We start from the raw sequence: 18446 nt of genomic DNA, 5'->3' as shown, positions 1-18446 counted from the left end.
GAGCAGTTTGCGCTTACCACGGAGCCGTCAGTTAACACAAGCAGATGGTCGCGCAGTTGCTCGTAGAACGAAAGAGCGAAACCGAAACCGAAATCCGGCTAAGAGCTACCACTGCCTTGTCACGTGAGGGCCTATTTCCCATGATTCTTTTCATTATATTTTTTATGACTAGGCTTCAAGATTGTGACGTCATGCTCCCTCCTAGTTTTTCTTTCTCCATGTTTCTAGCCATAGAGTTTCTTACTATTACCTAGAGGGAAAGCTGGCGGCGCTGCACTTCAGCCACCATGGACGCTCGAAGCATCATGGGGCGGTGAGCTACTTGTTGCGGAACAGTCGTAGTTTTTCGGGAACATAGAGTGGCACTACTAAAGCGTTTCATTTCGAAAACGTTGTTCGTGTGTGCGCAAACGACTTTCGCGCGAACGTAGTGTGCAAAAACCATAGTAGTACAAACGCATAGACACACGACGCCAATAAAAAGTTTTTTTCCGAAATGCCATTAAAAAACTTCTTAAAGTATCTAAGCAACAACATTTTTTTTGTAAACATATTTACTTCTAAAAATGCGCCTGTTAATTACGAAATATTAGTTTTTATAGTGTTCATTACTTGGGCAATAGGAGAGCGAGTCGTCTCTTATTTTGGGCAGACTTTGCACTTAAATGCTTTCTGCTCGTTTGTTGCAATCATTAGACAAGATATTGAATATTAGGACGTTTGTATTCATCAAACAGCTTTATTTTTTTATTATTTTTTGGCCAAAAGTTGCAGTTCCGCAACAAGTAGCTCACCGCCCCATGATGCTTTGAGCGCCCATGGTGGCTGAAGTGGTCTCGAGGGGTCGCCATGCAAACTCCCATAGACGGGCTGCCAGCTTTCCCTCTAGGTAATAGTAAGAAACTCTATGTTTCTAGCAGTCCAGAGAGGAGGCGTTTCGCCGCTTCCACCGTGCAAGCGGGAGGGCCCACTGCAGTCCAGGGAACCCTTTTTGTCGGCCATGTTCTTTCCTTCCTCCATGCGAGAATCGGTCCCTCGCATAGAGTTAATACAACCCTCGGTCCAGAAAGTGCAACCAAATACCAAATCGAGGAGATCTTTCATCCGTTTTGATTCGTTTCGATTTCCTTGACCGGCTTGCAGATCAGCTGAAGCCGATCCAATCCGGCCAGCTGTGATGGCGGACAAGACAAGCCGCGAGCACGTCGTTGACCCGTTCAAATGCCTGCTCGGCGAAATCACCGAGGACCAGTGGGAGGCTTACAAGGCTCTCAGGAAACATGTGAGCCAAATGGAAAGACAACGTAATATCCTGACAGTGGTGCACTGCGTCTCTCAGAGCAGACCTGTTGCGTCTGGAGAATGGAGACGTATTGGCGCCGACTTTTTCTGCTTTTTCTAAATGGATGGGACACTCACCAACCTCCAGCTGATATAAATTACGGTCGAGTTGAATATGAACACGCCCACTGTATTCTCGGCAGCAGAAATGTCAGCTCTGTTGATTGAATGTTCACATTGAATTAAGTGACGCTGACCAATTGCAGTTGTTCAGAGTTTTCGAAAAATAAGTTTCTCCTTATTCTTTGCTACGATTGTGGGCTCCTTCCTCGTTGGCGATGCATAACCCTCCTCGCAGCGCTGCCTCTCCTCCTCCGCTCTAAGAGTGTGTTCGTCGTATTTTCCTGTTTTAGATTGTTTACTGGATGTTTCTATTGCACTGATCTGTGCACCTTGTTTGAATTATTTGTAGCGGCGACCACACTGATGCCGCGAAAACGTTACCACGTTCAGGAATTGCCGGATAAGTGTTGTATTTGGCATTCGAGGGAAAAGGCAAGAAATTAATTTATGCTTTGAGCAAATGCAGCGGGAATTAAACAAACTAGATGCAGCATCACTATTCTCTCTAGGCGTTTTGAGAGCTGGATGCATTGCTTCTAGGACTGTGGCAAGCAGTAGGTCAACTGGACACAAATTTATTTCCCTCTGCGAACTTTATAAAAACCCCAAGTCGCCGCTATGAATAATTCAAACAAGGTGCACAGATCAGTGCAATACAAACATCCACTGAACAATTGAAAATGTGAAAATACGACGAACACACTCTTAGAGCGGCGCTGCGAGGAGGGTTATGCAACGCCAACGAGGAAAGAGCCCGATTGTGTAGTGCCTGTCTGCATTTGCCACGCCTTGGCAAACGAATCTCTTTTCCGCATTTAAAACTGGAATAATCTGAACTAAGCTTCATTACTAACGGTATTGGCAAAAATAATGTTCATTAGAGGTTTTCAATCTGCCTTTTCTTCTCCCACATCTTCAGCGAACCCGGACCCAATATGTCTCTCGCGTTTCTATAACACCTACAAACGAGAACTCAAATTGCTTTGTGGTTTGTAGCCAAGCTCTCCCTCTAGCCCTGATTTCATTCCTTTTCAAGGCCTGTGCGACGACGAGCGAGTTGTCCTTAAAATGAGCATAGAAAACGGCAAGCGTTGGGCCTGCCCAGAAAGCTGCCCATTTCTAATTGAAGGCCTGTTTCATCTGCCTGTGTAAGCTGGAAACCACCATTTACTCTGACATAATTTGTCGCTTGCAGGCTAAAGACTTCTTTCTTAATACCAAGCATGGTTTAAGAGTAGGCAGAAGGGTTGAAATGCGGGCCAGTTGGTACATTGTAAACGAAAAAAAAACCAGTCACACAAGACGAGGGACAAAAAGAGTGTACACACCATAACGACTGGACTAGACTGGTGTGTACACTCTTCTTGTCCCTTGTCTTGTGTGACTGGTTTTTTTCCGTTTAAGAGTAGGCTTGCCTTGTGTCACTCAACTTTTAGAATTCTTTTATGACCTATTTTCTTCATTTGGCTCTGGTATGCAAATTCATTGTGGTTTATTATGTTTTAAAAAAATGCTTTTTATAGCTTACCTCACTTTGTCATGTTTTTCAAGTTTTTGTGCCTTGGTCTATCTTCCTCTGTTCATTCTGATTCATTGACCAATATTTAACTGATCTGGCTCTGAATCTAGCTTATCTCTTGTGTCTGGTATACATTTTGGGGCGTTTAGATTTGATGTTGGGTCCAGTATGGGTACCAATGTCACCACACACAGAAAATGAAGAGGAAAATGAAACCAAATTTTTCTTAAAGGTGGCACTGCCATGTTTTCCTCAGTGCCGGTTGATCCCAGCCGCGGTGGTTGAATTTCAATGGAGGCGAAATTCTAGAGGCCCCTATACTGTGCGATGTCAGCTGTGTACCTTAAAGAACCCCAGGTGGCCGAAATTTCCGGAGCCCTTCACTACGGCGTCCCTCATAGCCTGAGTCGCTTTGGGGCATTAAACCCCATAAACGAAACCAATCTGATTGAATGCATTCCTCATGCGTTCCAGGGACCAGTGCAAAAAAATTATTGTAATCGGAGCATGTAAATGAAAGTTATTTCACTTGGAAAATTAAAGATCAGACGCAAATGCTTTTCACTCACCCATTTAACTCACCCAGTGCTGAGATTGGGTGCTACCAATCAGAACCGCGCCTAGCACACATGCGGCAGGAGAAGCTTGCATGCGATTGTTGCTTCTTTGCCAGGGCAGCACACAGCCGCACGCTATGTGTGCTGCCACAGACAGGGCAGGGGGGAAGGATCCTCACCTCCTCCTCCCTTCACACGGTGTGCTCTGAAGCGAAGTGGAGAGTGTCGCCCCTAGCTTTATTCTTGTTGCTTTTTGTTCGCCTTCACTGTGCTTCTTTGCAGTTTTTATGCGAGAGACATATTATTTTGGATCCACTTTGCAAGCATATAAGGAAACTAGGTTCAAACTGGACGCCCATACGATTGGAAAGAGACAGCACCCAAACTAGATGTCACCTCATTTCCGCTGCGGGTAATGGCTGCTGCTTTGTGGCACCATCGGCTTGATCGGCATTTCTGGATAAGATAAAAGATATTACGATTTAATTGATCTCTTTGGGCGTCACAATGTCCCTCACTTTCCATGCAAGGAATGCAGACCCCATGCTTGATCTGTGTGACGCAGGGCACCTCTAAGCTAGTCTTAATTGATTAAACAGAATGTAGTCTAAACAGAGAGCGTAAATTTACTTTTCCCAACTGTGTGGCATGCACTCAGTGTGTGGGTGTCTGCTTACCCCACCGCAGCAAGGGGGCCTGGTTCAGGATGATGACTCGTCACTGGACTCAAGCAGTGGAGATGAAGCACCTCAAGATGCAGCAGTGGTGAGCACGCTTCAACAGGCTGGTAGTCCACACAAGGCTGGCCAACCTTGGGTTTCGCCGATGTTTGTTTTTCTCAAGGTGTACAGGTGGCAACCTACTTGTCGCTGTTGTGGGCAACCTGTCAGCAGGCTTTGTGGTCAGCTATCAGCTTTGCTGGCCACTGCATTAGACCAGTGGGTCGTTGTTGCAGCCATACACCCCGAGTGCTCAACTGCCATTCTCTCGCCCTGTGCTTGCTTTGGATGTCGTTGTCTTCATAAACTGCACACTGGATCCAGAACGCACCGCTTTTGCATTGCCCTCTTAAACCGAGCGTCGAACCAAAACTGAAGTGAAAACCAAAGTGCCATTTCCCGTTTGGCCTAAATGGCACTGCCTGCCATTCCTTCCTTTTAACCTTCATTTGGCCTTAGGACTAGATAAGCAGAGAGCGAGTGTGCTGCAGCAAAACGAATGTGCAATAAACTGAGTGGCCACAAGGAGGGCACCAAACATGACAAAACCCCTAATTGATACCATGCTTCTGAATACTGGCATGCACATTTGATGCCAGTCTACACAGTTTCCAAAAGCTGCAACATGGGTCTCTGAGTAGTCTAGCAGCATGGCTGTTAGTGAGCAAAGAAAGCAGTAAAGTTCCCTTACAAAAAAAGAATGTATGAGCTGGGCAGCATAGTAGTGAAGCTGTAGCAGAAGAAAGAACATCTGCCAGAGCAGCAGCTGTCTGTTTGAAGGAGGCTAGAATTTGGGTGATGCTGCTGCACATGTTTTCATGATTTTCATCTGAACTTTTTTAAGCCACGGGGGACAGGGAAAAAAAAAACACTTGGAGGGGTGTTGCAGTGGAGGCAGATATGTGGGGACAATGCAGTGTCCGTGCACAAATTGATGGACAGCTTAGATTTCTCCACACCTAGAGCACCTTTGGGCCAACAGTCTGTTCTTCCCCCACAGGAGGAGGAGGAGAGTGAGGACCTGTGCTCCATGCTTACCAACAAGTACATCAATGGTGAGTAGTCGAGGGGGCTGGGCAAAAGGTGATCTACTAGGCCTTCTCGACACAAGTGTCTGCCTCACAACCCTCCTGGAAAGTGGGTTCGTGAACGCACCCATTGAACCTGCTGGCCTTCTCTCTGGCTTGCGCAGTCCACGAGATCCAAGCCAGAATAGCAGAACCGTAGTGTGGTTCAGGTCAGTGCTCTGTGCAGGGGAGATCAGCTTTGCCGAGTTCACGGACCGGATGGACTCCTCTCTGGTGCCACAAGCGGAACGCAGCCACGAGGAGCAGGGTGGGTCCAGTTCCTCTCCAGAACTTCCTCCTCATTCCTGGGCCTCTGGTGGTGGTCCCCTCCATTTTTGTTATCTATAAAACTGTGCACAACTGCAATAGTGCTGGCTCGCCCAGCTGATGCCCGGGGCAGTCCTGACAGTGTGCGACCTCGGCAGCAGGCTCGATAAATGCGGCTGCAACAAGGCCAAGGGAGAAGAGGATCTTTCTTTTTTATCATTGTACTCATGGCCACACACAAGCCAAGCCAACGTGTGGTGCTCACAGTGGTCTCATTTTGAAATCACCTGCTCGTCCTGAAACAGCTGTCCCTAATGCAGGTGGGGTGGACGATGAACTGAACGATGCCTTCTTCCGGCCACGACATCGGAGAGGCAAGGTATGTGGAACAGGCGCTGCCAGCCTAAGAAACACTGCCAATGTGCTGCTGGTAGACTTCACCTGCTCACAGCTTGCCTGTGCTGTGCCCTACTGTGTTGAACCAGCTGTTGTGGGCAGTGCTTTACCAGGCTGTGGATGAGAGCAGCACTCCGTTAGTGGCTGGTGCTTTGCCTGGTGCCTCTTTTGCAAAATCCTGGGACACCCTGTGTGCATCACTGGTGCAGGGGGGGGGCAGCAGCCGTCTGCCGCGGGACCTGCAGGGCCTGGTGGGTCAGGCCAACCTGTGCTTTGCCCGGGGGGCCCACGACGACGCGGTCAAGATGTGCATGGAGGTGGTGCGGCTGGCGCCCCACTGCCCGGAGCCCTTCCAGACGCTGGGCATGATCTACGAGGCCCTGGGGGAGCCCCAGCGCTCGCTCCAGTTCGCCCTCATTGGGGCCTACCTGAGCCCCCAGGACGCGGACGAGTGGAGCCGCCTGGGCGAGCTCTCCCTCGAGCAGGGGGACCTCCGACAGGCCATCGCCTGCTACGTCCAGGTAGCGCACAGGGGGCCACAGTGACTGAGGAAGAAGGGGCACCACAGTTAACTCGGAACAGCAAGAGCAGGGACACAAATGAATACTGTACTCCATTTCGTACACAGCAGGCAACGCTGCATCACTCCGCCACGTATCATTCGTCCTTCTTGAAGCCTCGGCGAGTGTTTGGGCAGAAATAAGGTGTAATATAAAATCAAGTGGTAGCACTGATCATTACATTTGAAACTGTGAGGCTGTCAGTACTCGGAGCCTCTGGCTATCATTATCACTAAGCGAGAACTACATTTTACGCATGGGTGGAATAAGGTGTGAGACTGCCAAACTCATTCTTACTTCTCCAAGGGTCGATGAGTCGGAACACAAACATGTTGCACAAGGTAAAACGAAGCCTGAGAATGCCATTCACGGCACTTAGCCTACGTGAACAGGTGCGCTGGCTGTGGGTCTCTTTGATTTGGCTGCACTAGTTCCGTGTGTTGGTGGCAGGGATGCCACTGCCAATGAATTGTCGCAATAGCCAGAACATATTTTTTGTGCCGCCCCTTTGCGGTTTTGTGCAGTGTTCTACATGCATTTCATTAACCTCCTAATTCACCAACTAGCTGCTCTAAATGGGTGATGATTGTGAAGAAACAGTGCTTAGCTGAAAGATGATGCTTCCCAGTCTGCAGATGCATGTAAGCTAGACCTCAGATCGCACAACTGCGCTGCTGCTTATCCTGCAATACCATCTTGGCATCCTGCCCCTGGCTGCTTCCCAACTCAGTTGATTTTCAACTTTGCCTGAGTGTAACTTGGAGCTACATGTTTAGACCGGGAAGAGATAAGCCTTTTTGCACTTTCCATATTTGGAAAACATCTGCGTGCACTTCTGAAGGAAGCACATTTTCCTACTGTTGCTCACCACACCCCACACTGATGGACGCCAAAGAAATGCTTCTTTGGACATGCTCTGCATGCCACAAACTCGGCACACCTGCTCGATTCTGTAATCCGCATCATGCGTGGAACAAACCGGGTTATGTGCGTTGCAGCAAAACACGGCAAGAGCAAAAGCATTAATTATATTATCGGAGAAAGTATTTGCAGCTGTGATGCCTGCATGTGACAAATCACACTGCAGCAGCAGATGATGATGATGTGACTCCATCAGCACTTTCCCACCTTCAGTTAAACACCCGGCCTGGCCTGATGCCATGTTTCGTATAGTACAATCTCCTGAGGAGAGTGCGTTGGTGAATGGCGGTGCGTGGGCATTGAAAGGTGTGCACTCTCGGGCGTTGTGCAGGCTGTGCGTGCGGACCCATCCAATGTGGAGCTGCGCTTTGAGCTGTGCTCGCTGTACGAGCAGGTGGGCGACCAGCAGCGGGCCCTGGCCTGCTGCACGGCCCTCGTCCAGCAGATGGGCCAGGGCAGTGCCTGCCTCAAGCTGTCCCGGGAGCTCGCCAGGGTGCGCCTTCCCTTCTCGCACACGCTGCTGCTCTGCTCCGAGCACTGGACGAGAACCACCTCTGACGCAGGGAGATGGGCCTCGAAACATTCTAGTCGACAGTGGCGCATGGTATTAGCCGGCAGGGCTGTATCATTTGCTGGAACAAAAGTGAGGCAAGATGTTTCAGTGTGAAACCAGGCTTAGGAAAAGCTTATTTTCATCTTCAAGGCTGGCCACTCTCTGTCGGTATGTAGGAAGAAAATAGTAGCACTTGCCACTTGAAAACGTTCAAATGTATCCGTGCCATCTGTTCTCACTGCGCAAAACACGCCAGATCAGAAAGATCCTTTGCTCTTTGAAACTCCGACATTGTTTCATATACTTAAAAGAACTGAAAACAATAACGCACTGCGTGTAATGATCTGGACAACATTTTCATGTGACTCACAGTTCCGAGGGATGTCCGTTACTGCCTGAAATGCTTTCGCGTTGTCTTGTGGATGAAACCAGATGGCTTGTCATTTTGGTCTGTCAATTTCTTTGTGTAGTTGACGAGAAGAATTCAGAGAAACTTCTCAGAAATCAGATGTGCTATGCGTTTGGTGTGACTTCTGTCAACAACTTCCGGGCAGCATAGGAGGGGTGAATATTCTAGATATGGCTCAACGATTAGTTGCAAGGCTTTGACAATCTTTGATCGTGGGAGATCCTTGATCACCTTATCAAAAAATGCTGAAATCGTTTCCAGGAGCGCTAGAAACTCCGGCTTTGGATAGTTCTCTTGAGAAGTTTGTACAGTGTTGTTTGTCGTCGTCACAAGTGTCACACCCCAGATAACCTACCATCCCAAATCAGCAACCGAGGCGGCTGCTTCTTCCTCACCTTGTACGAACGATGGGAGTCCCAACAGTGTGGCCCAAAGCTGCTGTAGCAGTGCTTGCATCATCCAGCGCATGGTTACTCTGCACATAAAGAGCAGTTTTCCGAACAGTGCCTCGATAGGATCACTGTTGAATTTCCTAGTCAAAACGCAGTTTGCGCTTCCTCTTGGTAGGAATTGGGTTACCTCGACTGTGGAGTTTGTGCTAAAAAGTAGGGCAGTGGAACCGTCCTGAATCTTCGTAACATAGCTGCAAAACTCATTTTGCAGCCCCAGTAGTCGGACATCGTCTTCCCTGGAGATGGGCATTTTGCAGTCACTTCCCTTGTGCGTTGTGTCGTGAATGTCGGACCACTTCTTCATCACTTTCATGAATTCATAATGGTGGGTCAACAGTGCAAACACACACAGACCAAGAAGGAGACAGTGCACACACACACAGCGCTGAACTTACAACTGATTTTTTATTAGGGAGAAGCATGTCATAATATGCACACACGAAAGAACAGTGCACATGCGCAATGCCAACAATCTCCTAGTGCTGGTAAAAGGTAGAACAGCTTTAAAAGCACGTGTGCATCTTCTCAAGGCTGCCTTGCATAAGATGTGCACTGAGTAATGATTTAGGGGTGCACAAACCACGCGAGCAAATGTGGTCCTCTGTGGGCGGGCTGCAAGTGAGGCTGTGCTGCCCAGGTGCACCACCAGCGGGGCAACCTGGCTGCGGCCACGCACGTACTGCTCACCACGGTGCTCAAGTTCCCCACCGATGTCTCCTCCGAAGGTGAGCAGCAGCCCCAGCACGGTGTGTGTGTCTCCCTCTCACCTCTCCTCCTCCGGTGTGCAGACATCAACATGCTGCTGGAGCTGCAGCTGGCCCAGAAGCTGTTCACCGTCGCCCTGCTGGTGAGTCCTCTAGCCGCCCTGGCAGGGACTCGGCTGACAGGTGACCCTCTCCTCAGGTGCTGCACAGCCACTGTGGGGTCCAGCTTCTGCCACTGCCCCCGGGACACGAGGCCCTCAGTGCAGATCTGCTGGTGGACGCACTGGGGGCTTTTGCCAGGTGGGGCGGCTCTTCTTCTCTCTCTGTGGAACTGCACACTTTATTTTAAACCCTCAGAAAAGGTTTCAATGTTTCGGGTCTGACTCAAACAGGCAGGTCAGAGAGTACCGTATTTACATGATTGTAAGCTGGCTCAAATGTAAGTTGAGCCCCCCAATTCGCAATTCAGGAAAAGAAGAAAAAAAAGGCGTGCCCTTGGGCATATTCCAAAACCACTGATCCTCGCTAGTGCTGCCGTCATCATCGCTGCTGCTGGCCCAGAACATGTCATCCTAACATCATTGTCCAGCAGAGTCCTGCATTTCGCAAACGACTGACACTGTGTGCAACAACTGGAAATTTTTCCCCACTGCAGCCGCCACACCTGCGTCACCTATTCCGAAACGTAGAGCTTGCGGCCTATTTATTTACTTATTTCCGGGGAAAAAAAAACAATGCTGAGCCGAGGGACAAAGAAAGAACAAGACAACAGGACCGGCGCTGACTATCAACTGAAGGCTTTATTAGCAACAACACACAAAATATACTCCTTCGACAACCAAGAGCGCATGGCAACACCAAACGCCATAGGGATGCATCAATCACCTTAATCAAGATATACTTCAGTTCACAGTCATGAACTGTTACAGAGGGGGCGCTCACGCACGAGCCAATGTTTTTGTGCACATGAAAGGCTTCACCGATTTTATTTGTTTGTTTATCTTTGTGCTTGTACAGGATCCTAGTTTCATTAAAGATGGGGGTACATGATTTTTCAGAAGAATCAGGTTGTTTATTCCAAGGACAGTTCCTGTAATGCAAGGCCAGGTTTGATGACGGAGCCCCTTTGTCTCGTAGGCGGGTTTTCAAGCACCTTCCTGTTCGACCTGTATGGGTCATTCCGCACATGAACGGCACTTCATACACAACCCCTTCAGCGCAAGGGACAAACGTCAGGTCATGCCTAATCTGGCAACCTTTTTTTTGGTTTTCTTCGTTTCTTTTCCTCTTCCCTGGCCCTTCTGTCTACAATGGCACACAATTTGCCAAGCTTGTTTGGTGCAAAAGAAAGAACATCAATGCCATATCTGCTGCTTACTTGCTTCAAACGGTGTGACATTTGAAGGTTCCTGTAGTTCTTGCCTGTTGGCCTTTTTAAGTATCTTACTGCAAGCAGGCACTAAGACATCATCTGGAAAGCCCGCAGTTCTTAGCCTCTGAGCCTGCTGATTAAAACTTGTACTGATAGCATGCATGCATGATTTGGCAATGGCAGCACCTAGGCAAGAAACTGTTATGCCACATTTAAAGTTGCACTGAAGAGGAATCTGAACTCGTCTTTTTGCCGCGGGAACTCGATCTACACGTTCCTAGCATTCTTAGAAACTGCGACTTATTGCCCTGTGTGGCCGATTTCCCTAATTAAATCGAATTAACGCCCGGCTCCCGCCTTTTTTTTTTAATTCTGCCTCGTACGGTGGGCGGAGTCGACCAACGCGGGGAGTGCCTTTCAGCTAGCTACAACCTCATGTTGTACTTCGTCATCAGGACAACCAGCCTTAGCAATGTTCAGATTCTGCAACAGAGACTGTATACCGTTGATGCTGATCACAACATGATCCATAACTCTCGCCACTGGCTGGAAACTCGGGGTATTCATATCAGCATGTTCGATTTCAGAGCTGAAAACAGAGCTGAAATATTTATTAAAGATTTCAGAGCTGTGTGCTATTGAGCTGTTTGCTATACATTTGTTGGTTTTTTTTACGGATAGCCATGATAGTAGGTTACGTGGTTGGTATCGTGCTCCATTTTTTAGATATCTTTCAGAGATCTACTCTACTGCGTTTGTGTGATTGCACGGATGTTACGGCGTGTTGGCTTACATAAAGGCGAGTTTGGCGCGAAATAAAATTCAGTTGCAACTTGGCGCTGGTCCTGTCGTGTTTGTCTCTCTTTTGTCGCCGTTTTTTTTGTGCTGTTTTCCTCCTGAATCATGAACCAACTAGCCTAAACTAGAGTTCTTCTTGAGAATAACTGTAAGTTTGTGTGGGTTCGAAATGGCCGAATCTATCTTTGGCAGAAAGAGGGTGGTTCGTAAATTCGGTTGACGCACTCTACTGATTACAGTACACTAGCTTAAATGACTGATGACTTTTTCTGTATGCTTTAGTACTTCATTATGGCTTCGGATACTTTTCATTTCAGAGATTTTATAACAGTTTTGCAAGCACAAATGCAGATGGTTTCAATGTTATGCACGTTAATGTCAGGAGCATACGAAAACACTGCGATGAATTCGTTTCACGAGTTGTTCAAATTGGAGATGCAGTTGATGCTTTTGTGTTAATGGAAATTGACATAAGGAACGACATCACACAGAAGTTTTCACTTCTGGGATACTATGATCACTTTCATACCCGACAAGACAGTCGTGCTGGTGGGATTGCTGTTTTCATTACAACTTGTCACAACTTTTCGTTCACAGATGCCTTGTTTTCATCCACTGAATCAGTTCTTATGAACATATACAGCTCGTCCTTTCAAACGTCTTTGCTCGCTCTTCATCGTCCACCCAGCAAAAGCGCAAATCTACTTCTTGATGAACTACGGCACGTCTCTTTTCTGCAGGGTAACATCTGCATTATCGGTGACGTCAATATAGATTTACTAAAAACTAAGGAGCAAGTGGTTGTCGAATATCTAAGCATCTTGGCTGAATCCGGCAGCTATTTCTTCTCTCGTAATCAATGAAGGCTACATATAGGGGTAGGTTCTATTCTGCGCATTTCTCTATCACCTGATTGATAGTGTGAATGTGGTCTATTGTCGAGTATCCTTTACGAAAGCCTGCCTGATCATTTGGTTGACTAAAGTCCAAGGTTGTCCTGATTCTATTAGCGATTACCTTAGTAAATACCTTGTAGGCAACGGACAATAAGCTGATCGGTCTGTAATTCTTCAAGCCCTTGACGTCTCCTTTCTTATGAATTAAGATAATGTTAGCGTTCTTCCAAGCTTCTGGTACTCTCGAGGTCACAAGGCATTGCGTATACAGGGTGTCTAGTTTTTGTAGCACAATCTCTCCTCCGTCCTTCAGCAAATCTGCTGTTACCTGATCCCCACCAGCTGCTTTCCCTCTTTGCATTGCTCCTAAGGCTTTCTTTACTTCCTCCTTCGTTACTGGCGGGATGTCCCATTGCTGTGCTCGACTGCCTCCCTCAGTAACTTGATGATTACATTCGCTACTGTATAGATTTGTGTAGAACTCTTTGGCTAATTCAACTATCAGTGGAAACCTCAGTGGAAACTCAGTGACTCAGTGGAAACCTCAGCTGTCATGCAGGCATTGTGGAATCAGGGTGTGGAAGAGTGCTGTGTGAAAATATTGGAAGATATTTATAGCGATTGGACAGCTACTATAGTTCTCCATCCATAAAGTCATCAATAAAATTCCAATATGGAAAGGTGTCGGGCAGGGGGACACGATCTCGCCAATGCTCTTCACTGCCTGTTTACAGGAGGTATTCCGGGGACTGGAATGGGAACAGTTGGGGATAAGAGTTAATGAAGAATACCTGAGTAATTTGCGATTCGCTGATGACATTGCCTTGCTAAGCCACTCAGGACAAGAACTGCAAAACATGATCAATCAGTTAGACGGGCAGAGTAGAACGGGGGGGGGGGCTAAGAATTAACATGCAGAAAACCAAAGTAATGTTCAATAGCCTAGCAAGGGAACAGCAGTTCGCAATTGGTAGCGGGGTGCTGGAAGTAGTAAGAGATTATGTCTACTTAGGGCAGGTAGTGACCGCAGATCCGGATAATGAGAGGGAAATAACTAGAAGAATAAGAATGGGGTGGAGCGCATATGGCAGGTTCCGTCAGATCATGAATGGCGCTTTGCTAATATCCCTCAAGAGAAAAGTCTAAAACAGCTGTACCTTACCGGTACTCACCTATGGGGCAGAACCGTGAAGGCTAACAAAGAGGGTTCAGCTTAAGTTAAGGGCAACGCAGCGAGCCATGGAAAGAAAAATGATAGGTGCAATGTTAAGAGATCGGAACAGGGCAGGGTTGATCAGGGAACAAACGTGGGTCAATGACATCCTAGTTGAAATCAAGAGGAAGAAATGGGCTTGGGCAAGGCATGTATGCGAAGGCAAGATAACCAGTGGTTCTTAAGAGTAACGGAGTGGATTCCAAGAGAAAGCAAATGTAGCAGGGGACGGCAGAAAGTTACGTGGGCGGATGAGATTAAGAAGTTTGCGGGGATACAGTGGCGGCAACTGACAAAGGACAGGGTTAACTGGAGAGACATGGGAGTGTAGTCAGGCTGATGATGATGATGATTTCTTCTCTTACATGCGTAGAATTCTTGGGTACCTTGCTAGTTTCTTCCTGCCTTGATCATGTCAATGTATGCTCCGAATGGAACAATGTTTCTTTTTTTGTCATCGAACAAGAGATGTCTGATCATTTTTTTGCTCGCTGTTGCTTTGCAACGCATGACTCGTCTCTACATGAGGAATCAGATTCCTCTGCCACTGTAATGATTAATAAGCACAAGCTCGACTCACTGCTAAAGAATTATGATTGGGAACATTTAATGAGTGTTCAGCTAAAGTTAAAGCTCTACGATTCCTTTATCGAAATCCTTAATACTTTTATTGAATCGTCAAAAAAAAAAAACAGTTCTGCCCACGCAGCGAAAACCTGGCTGCCTATGGATTACTAGTGCCGTTCTCGCTGCTATAGAAGAAAGGGAGTTGGCTTGGGCTAGGTGCCGCCGATTGCCAAAAAAACAAATTTTTACGAGATGAATTTAAGGCTGCTTGTAACCGCGCAAATGCAATAAAAAAGCGATCAGAAAAACGGAAGTACTTTCAACGGAAATTCCAAGAATCGCGTCCTAGCCCATGTCGGACTTGGTCACTTATAAACAACCTCTGAGACACAGGGCGGTTGACCGCCCTGTGTCGTCTTCTTTCTCTGTCCCGTGTCCGCTGCGGTGTCTAGCTCCTTCATGTCTCACCAACTGGCCTACACATCTACCCTCCTAAGCAATTGTGATGTGTTCTTTTGAAGTGAGATGTATATGGCGAACGCTTTATGCTTGCAACTCTGCCTGCGAGTGGAGGTGTCATGTGTGCTTCTTTTCTGTACATTCCCTACTCCCCCCCACTGTAATGCCACGGCGCTGTGGGTTCCTTAATAAATAAATAAATAAACAGTCATGACCAAGCAACTCTTAAACACTGAAAACGATACACACGCATGAGTGATACGAGAAGATGGCCAACAAGAAACGTGGAAAAAGAGGTGAAGAATGAAGCATTAATACCAAAGTAGTGTCAAAGGTAAAAAAAGGGGTGAAATGGATGATGAGTGCAAAGCCTTAAAAATTAGAAACGAACAACCAGCAGCCATATGAATGATAACCGATGACCAACCAGAAACATGAAAAAGGATGAACGCGGAGCTCAGACCAAAGTCAGCGTCAAAGGCATAAAAACGAGAACATAAATCCGCTCAAACAACCGCACATCGTCAAAAAAAGAATTGCACCCAATGCCAGAGGGAAGAGCGTTCACAACAAAACGAACAACCTACAAAAAACTTTCTAGAAAAGTGTACTCCTCGTTGCTAAGCGTAATGGATGGCTTGCTGACGCGTCTGCTCCCTTCTTTCCTGATGTAAAAGGCTTCAACCATCTCTCTCTCAAATCTGTCATTTCCACTCCTCAAAAAAATAGTTTTCTCGAACTCTGGACGGCAATGCCTGCAGGCTTTGCAGTGATCCACTAGGAAGCTTCCTTCGTTATTCCGCAGATTCCGGCAGTGCTCGCTGGCGCGCTCATTAAAACATCGACCAGTTTGGCCAATGTAGCTGAGCCCGCTACTTAAAGGAATCTGGTAAACAACCCGCGTCCTGCACCGTGTGTTTTGATGTTTCACAGTACAAGCCGGTTGTTTTTTCCCGTTAGTCATGGCGCAACGCTTGGAAAGTTTGCAGGGGGCTGAGAATGCGACCTGAACATTATGTCTGCCTGCTACTTTTTTAAGGTTGTGTGAAACCTTGTGGGTGTACGGTATTGCCGCTACACAGTTGCGTGAAACTGGATCTCTGCTTTTAGGACCTTGCTTCAGCTTCTGCAGTATGGCTTCACATACGGAAAAAACCATACAAGAGAGATAACCTGCATCTTTTAACCGCTGAACTTGAGCGCTGAAGCTTGACGAGTTCATATAGGGACATAATTTGTTCAAAGACGCTTGCAAGGAGTTCGAAACAATTGCCCGCTTCACAAGCTTCGAATGAGCACTGTCAAAGGGGAGCATACCTTTCTTTGAAGGCGGATTATACATCTAACACAAGCCATCTTTGCAAAACCGTATCCTAAGGCCCAAGAACTGGAGTTCGCCATTTGTCGGGACCTCTTTAGTGACACTGAGACCTTGGCTGTGTTCTAAAAACACGGACATACAGTCGAGCCCGGATATATCGAATTCGAAGGGGATCGGAAAATAGTTCGATATAGCGAAAATTCGATATACAGATATAGGCTAAAACTGCACTCCCGATCATAACAAATTGAGGCTTACCGTTTGGAACAGCCGCGAATCACATAGTATGGGCGCGCAATGTGAAAGCGCTTTATTTCGCGGAAAAAAAGATCACTAATTTTGGGCTGCTTTTTCCCCTGAGAAACGAAGTTCAAAACACTGGCCTCGATCTTCTCGAGACTGTCCAGGTGCGAGAGCACAGTGCCTTCCATTTCGCCGCAACAGCGCCGAATCAGGCTAACGCTGACGCCAGTTCAGTGGCTGCGCACGGACGCGTTTCTTCGACAACACAGTTGCCCTCGTCGTCGCTGGAGTCGGTGTCTTGAACGCCAGCTACCGCTTGAACTTCGCTGTCAGCGTTAAAGTCCTCAACAGTCACTTCGGACGGAACGGCGCCGAGAAAATTGGACAAGTCGCGAAACGCGTCGTCCAAGCACTCATCGTCATCTAAATCTTCCGGACATTAATCTCCGGCCACTTCAAGGCCTGCCTTGCCAAAAAGTTGGCTACTGGGGCCTGCTTCACCTCGCGCGTTGAAACACAGGCACACACACAAAAAAAAACACGCGAGGCGCAGATGGAGCGATAAGAGCGAAGCCTATGCGAGCGGCAGTCAACGCGGCTGCGAAGGAACGACAGAGGGAAAAGAAAGAGCAGGGAGAAAAATCGGCGCTCTGGGCTTCGTTTTTTTTTTTTCTGAGCACTCTCTTTTCCCCAGACCCACGATGTGCCCACGAGCGACCGTTTTCTCTCTCTCTCCCTCTCTCTCCCCAAGAAGCGTGGTCGCCGCGCGTCTCCATGCGGCGCTCTCTCTTCGCTGATCTCCAATGACCTTGACGGAGCACACGCCGGCGGTACAGGAGGAGAGGAGGAGTGGGAAAGCTCGCGCCGGTGGGGCGCAAAAACGGGGAACAAAAAAAAAAAAAAGGGCCCTGCGCCTGCTGACTGCGGAAATGTTCTCCGCTGAGGCGGCTGAGGACCGGACAGGAATGTCTTTGGGGAAAGCGCACCTTCCAGGGGCGCGGCGCGGCGTTCGATATATCCAATGTCCGGCGAAAATGGAATTCGATATACAACGCAACTGTCCTATACTTTTACATAGTATTTTCAAGGGGGTAATCTGTGTGTTCGATATAGCCAATAATTCGAAATATGCGGGTTCGATATATCCGGGTTCGACTGTAGTCCTTGCGACCGCAGCGTCTAGCTCATGCCCAGAAGTGTCTTTAAGGATAACCAAGAAATCGTCAGCATACCTGTGTACAGAAACTACGTGCGGATCAACAAGGTGGCATCTGATGTCAGCTCCTACAATGGAGAGAAAAATATCACAAAGCGCGGGAGCTACAGAAGAGCCAGTGCATAGTCCCTTCTTCTGAACTTTCCATCATACACAGCAGCAGTCAAACTTAGGTAAAATTCTAATAATGAAATGAAACTGTCAACACTCACTCCTGCTGTATTTTGAAAACGGACTTCACTGGTGGACTGGATGGTTTCCCTGACAGCCTCTAAAAGTCCTTGATGGTGAACGGAATAAAACAGCTCTTCAGTGTCGATGGAAAACCCTGTGTAGTGCTTGGGGGACAAAGACTCTAGGCGGTTTTGCACCTTGCACGACCTGCGCACAAGAAAAGGGCCATTGTCTACCAGGCATCCAAGGTTGGTTTGAGCGTAGCTAATGACAAGACGTTGCCACATCCCCCTTTCCGAAATGATGGTATGCAGCGATAAACCAGGCTTGTGGGTCTTCACAGTGAAGAAAACTTCGAGAGACCTTTCTTTTTCTTCCTGGGCCAGCTTTTTTATGCCCTCTAGGTGCATGTCTTCTAGGATCTGGAGAGACTGAGTTTTTTGTTTCTGCAATTTGAATGGTACCTGCTTGAAGTTCTTATGTATTGCAGCTAAAGCCTTGTCACGAAATAAACCGGACGGCATAACTGCAAAGCCACCCTCCTTGTCAGCCTGCAGCACAATGAGGTCCTTGTCTTTGGGAATGCTTGAAATCTTCTGTAGATGCGGCTTTTTAGGAAGACTGCGATTGACGCTCATCTTCTAGAAGGCAACACCGTC

General features: G+C 47.6%; 1 protein-coding gene across 7 annotated transcripts in view; it reads left to right on the top strand.

Annotated features, from left to right (window-relative positions):
* The first annotated feature begins 827 nt into the window (after positions 1-827).
* The window catches only part of LOC149325603 (general transcription factor 3C polypeptide 3-like), a 135508-nt gene continuing 117889 nt past the window's right edge, over positions 828-18446 (top strand). For 2 of the 7 annotated variants that reach the window (XR_016286461.1, XM_089564023.1), the window contains exons 1-11: positions 939-1044; positions 1144-1282; positions 4168-4245; positions 5200-5254; positions 5454-5534; positions 5854-5912; positions 6139-6450; positions 7742-7903; positions 9462-9549; positions 9613-9671; positions 9728-9828. Coding sequence is in view for 6 of the 7 variants with exons in the window: in XM_089564023.1 (XP_089420149.1) it covers positions 1001-1044; positions 1144-1282; positions 4168-4245; positions 5200-5254; positions 5454-5534; positions 5854-5912; positions 6139-6450; positions 7742-7903; positions 9462-9549; positions 9613-9671; positions 9728-9828 (1178 nt within the window). In the remaining variant the exon portion in view is untranslated. Of the gene's footprint in view, positions 890-938; positions 1045-1143; positions 1283-4167; positions 4246-5199; positions 5255-5453; positions 5535-5853; positions 5913-6138; positions 6451-7741; positions 7904-9461; positions 9550-9612; positions 9672-9727; positions 9829-18446 lie in introns of those variants that run through there. The other 5 variants (XM_089564021.1, XM_089564020.1, XM_089564018.1 and 2 more) reach the window with 5 other exon arrangements.

This window comes from Amblyomma mixtum, chromosome 10 (assembly GCF_055824585.1).
Source record: "Amblyomma mixtum isolate Tamu chromosome 10, ASM5582458v1, whole genome shotgun sequence".
Taxonomy (NCBI): domain Eukaryota; kingdom Metazoa; phylum Arthropoda; class Arachnida; order Ixodida; family Ixodidae; genus Amblyomma; species Amblyomma mixtum.
The sequence above is the reverse complement of the archived record's forward strand: the minus strand, read 5'-3'. Positions and strand labels throughout refer to the sequence as shown.